At 28.0% G+C, this 3,979-nt stretch overlaps 1 protein-coding gene across 2 annotated transcripts in view; it reads left to right on the top strand.

Moving 5' to 3' along the window:
* Window positions 1–868: 868 nt before the first annotated feature.
* Window positions 869–3,979, top strand: part of LOC100165113 (transmembrane protein 17-like) — a 6,829-nt gene continuing 3,718 nt past the window's right edge. The window contains exons 1-2 of one of the 2 annotated variants that reach the window (XM_016800868.2): window positions 869–1,113; window positions 3,282–3,410. In XM_016800868.2, the coding sequence (XP_016656357.1) occupies window positions 3,320–3,410 (91 nt within the window). In that variant the 5' untranslated portion in view covers window positions 869–1,113; window positions 3,282–3,319. The remainder of the gene's footprint in view (window positions 1,114–3,281; window positions 3,411–3,979) is intronic. The other variant, XM_008180254.3, reaches the window with a different exon arrangement.

The raw sequence follows: 3,979 nt of genomic DNA on the forward strand, positions 1-3,979 counted from the left end.
GGTAGCATCCTCTTAAGTAACCAATTCAATACCTAATTACGAATTAGTAATTATGATTTGAGTTGTTTATCCTCTTCAATGTATGGTATATATTAAATAGGTATCGTTAAAAATGTTTAGATTTTAGATTTCACAAACACTTTTAGCTCTTCAACGACAAATATAATATTATATTCTAAATCAAAACAAATTTAAATAGGTCGACCAAACCGAATAACTCCATTTATTCCAGCCAGCAAGATCATGAAAATAAACAAAATAAGAAGAAAATTAAATAAAATATTCGCATTTCGAGCCAAAAATCAAACTGCAATACTTAGGTACATATTCTCTTCATAATTAAATAAGTTTGAACAACAAAAACTAGATAAATCAAAATATCAAATATATACCTAGGTATAAAGAAAAAAGTAAAAACCAACAGAAAAGTGTTTAAGAAACCTAAAAAAAAAACTAGTAGAACAATGATTTAATGAAGTAGATGATGCTAAATTATATTATGATGAACTAAAATAGTAAGATGTAGGGTAGGCTATCTACTATATATCTCAGTATCGTGTTTTTGGTGTAAAGATAAACTTACTGGTTTCTATACCTACTAAACTCGTTACTATACCGCTGAGTACCTACCTATTAGTAGGTTAGGTACCTACCTAGGTTTTCGTACCTAAAAGTTTTCAACCATTGATTATAAAATAATACTACTATTTATAATCAATGCTACAATAACGTTATTTCACTTTTTTGGTTTATTCGTGAGTGGATAGATTACATCGTAATGTATACGTTATGGTCTGTGGATGGACTAGTTAGTTCGAGCAACCGAAAGTAACATTGAAAACGGCAACAAGTTTCGGTAACGCTGTTGGTTTTGAATTTATATTTGCGCAAGCATATTATTATACCCGGGTACATTAGTATTCTATTTTTTGGTATGTGTGGTCGATGTGCACCGGTGCCATGGAAACACGCAGGAAAACAAAACGTCCAAGGAACGTTAGTTTTTTTAACCCCATTTCCTCGCAATAAAAACGTTTGTGGGTAGTTAAAAGTGTAAATGTGCAAGTAAACGCTTGTCTGTAGCTGTTGTCATCGATTTTGTATTGGTTCTGGGTAAATATTATGTTTTATTCCTTTTATTAGGTACATATTAATATAATTTTTGTGTCAATTCAAGTTATCGATTTTTAAACGCGCCCTGATTTAAATAATTAATTATTGACAATTGTATTTTAATGTTTATATTACCGTTCTACGGAAGAATGACAAAAGACGGCTGATGAGACGCTATAGGTTCATGCACTGCCTTGATTATGTTTTTAAAAATGCATTAATTAGTGTAACATTCGATAAAGTCGGTTAAGATTAGGTAAGTTAAACAGGACGTGAACAACAATGCTGCTATTGTAACAATATATCAGGAGCCTTGCATTTAATTTTTACGCTTTTTTACCCAACAAACAAATATTATTTATATTTATAGAAAAAAATTGAAAACTGACAATGTCCGTAAACAGCTCAAAAAGAGTCAAAATATTTTCAAAATTTTATGGTATATAGAAAATGAAAATATTAACATTCAGTGAAATTTTCAAATACAGTCAATCGTTTTTTAATTACAATAAAATAAGAAAATCGTCACATGAAAAATCGAGCGAATATCAAATGTTGTAAAAATATGAATTTCAAACGCTCATAAAAATTTAATTTGACTTTCTTGTAGACATTTTTTTTTTTTATATAAGTAGACAATATTATGAGGAATCTTGTATTACATTTAGATTCTGAGTGAAACGATGAATGTATTGTTTTACAATAATGTGTGTGTTTTTTTTTAAAATTTTTTTTTGTGTCTGTCATCACCTTTTAGGACAGTAAAAATGCTTGGATTTTCTCCAACAGTATCTTTTCTGATAGGAAAATTTCCCAGTAGTTTTCAAATGAGACGTGAAAAACAAAAGAAAAATTAAGGAAAAACGGGAATTTTTACGCAAAATCTGTATTCGAGAAAATCGATTTTGGTTTTTGGTACAACTCTAAAACAAATGACTGTAGGTGCATAAAATGTTTATTGAACGTTTATGTTTGCATTTTCTATACACCATAACATTTTTCAAATATTTTGATTTATTTTGAGCTGTTTACGGACATTTTCAGTTTCCATTTTTTTTGGTTTTTTTTTTCTATAAATATTAATAAAATTTTATTTGTTGGTTAAAAAAGCTTGAAAATTTAATAGAAGGTTCCTATTATATTGTTTCAAAGGCAGATGAAAAAAATTAAAAATCCATTGTCACAATTTTTTTTTATAAGCATTTAAAGATCGAATTTTGACTAAATTTATCAAATTTAAAATTGAATAATTATTTCGTAGTTAAAAATCTATAAAATGTTCAACTTTTATATGTAGGAATTGAAAATTTAAAGCAAGATTCCACGTAAGTAGTTAATTAATTTACCAAAAAATCTAAAAAATAAATAACCATAGTTTATTTTTATAGTCATTTTAAGCTCAAATTTGGACGAAATTACATATTAAAAAACCTGGAATAACTATTTTAGTTGTTTTGTTGTGATTGTATAATATTATTCGTGGGTACTTGAAACTTCTAAAGTATACATTTATATATCTATGATAGTACCACGGTTTATTGTTGATGTATGACGCGTTACCTAATGGATATTGTGATATGAATAATTTGGAATTTATTATAGATACCTATTACAAGTCAATTTTTTTTTTAATACCATAGATAAGTATATAATATATCTTATACCTAGACTAACATACCGTCTCCGCTCAGAATCGTTTTTCTTATACAGTGATATTATATCATTGAATTCAAATTTAATACTATCCATTATAGATACAGTGACCCACTTGTAACCTACTGTACAGCAGAGTGACATCCACTTACCCACCTTTTTATAATTAACTATTTTTAAAACTTTTGTGTTTTTATGGAACGGGCAAAACTTGTCTGAAATTGTTTTGATATGCTTTTTTTAGTAATGGTACAGATTTAGGGGGGTAATTTGAAAATAATTAACTTCCAAAAATTAGGACTACGCAGTGGGTATAGGTAATAAAGTATTAAATTGATGCACAGACGTATGAATTGGTATAGTCCTTACTCCCTGCTCCCTATATACCTTTTGATAATTTACCATGATATAATTTATTATAATTTGTAAACGATTTAATTAAAAATTGTAAAATATAAATTTTAGTTACCTTTGCAATTGTTTTGTAATAATATGTTTTAAATGATTTTTCTTAGTTGTAATACATGAATTATATTACAAATAATAATTTACAATGAGTGACAGTTGGCGGCAAACAATGATGAGCATTACTGATCGCATATTTCCATCTCTCCCTCCCGAAGAAAAAGTCGGAACAGCTTTTGGTACGTGTTTGGTTTTGTAAATAAATTTAATTTTTGTCTATTAATAATGAGAGTATTGGGAATTTATTTGTGAAATTATTAATATATTAAAATAGTTAAATATAGGTAATATTATAAAGACATATACATTGGCGGATATCTGGTTACATCCTTGGGGGGGGGGGGGCTTAACATTTTTACCATATTCATTAGTCAACACATTATTAGACACTTCAACCTGCAAGCTAGTGGATCTCCTACTTTATCCTAGCTGAGGCACCAAATATGTATAGGTTATATGAATATAAATAAATAAGTATTTAAAGCTATTAAATTTGTTTTTATTTTAATGTTATTAATCTATTTTTTTTTTCAAATACAGTATTAGTATTAATACATTAAGTTATGTTTTTTCAGTAAAATACTTTAGCCATTATAAATTAATTCGTGTTGTGTGAAGCAACACACATGAATCGTATAAAATAAAAAATATGATTAAGAGGACGTTATACCCGCATGTGATGTCTCCGTCTTACAAGTGCGTAACATAGCAAATTCTACGCTCAGCACAACACGTGGAGTTCCGTTGG

Source organism: Acyrthosiphon pisum, chromosome A1 (assembly GCF_005508785.2).
Source record: "Acyrthosiphon pisum isolate AL4f chromosome A1, pea_aphid_22Mar2018_4r6ur, whole genome shotgun sequence".
Lineage (NCBI taxonomy): Eukaryota > Metazoa > Arthropoda > Insecta > Hemiptera > Aphididae > Acyrthosiphon > Acyrthosiphon pisum.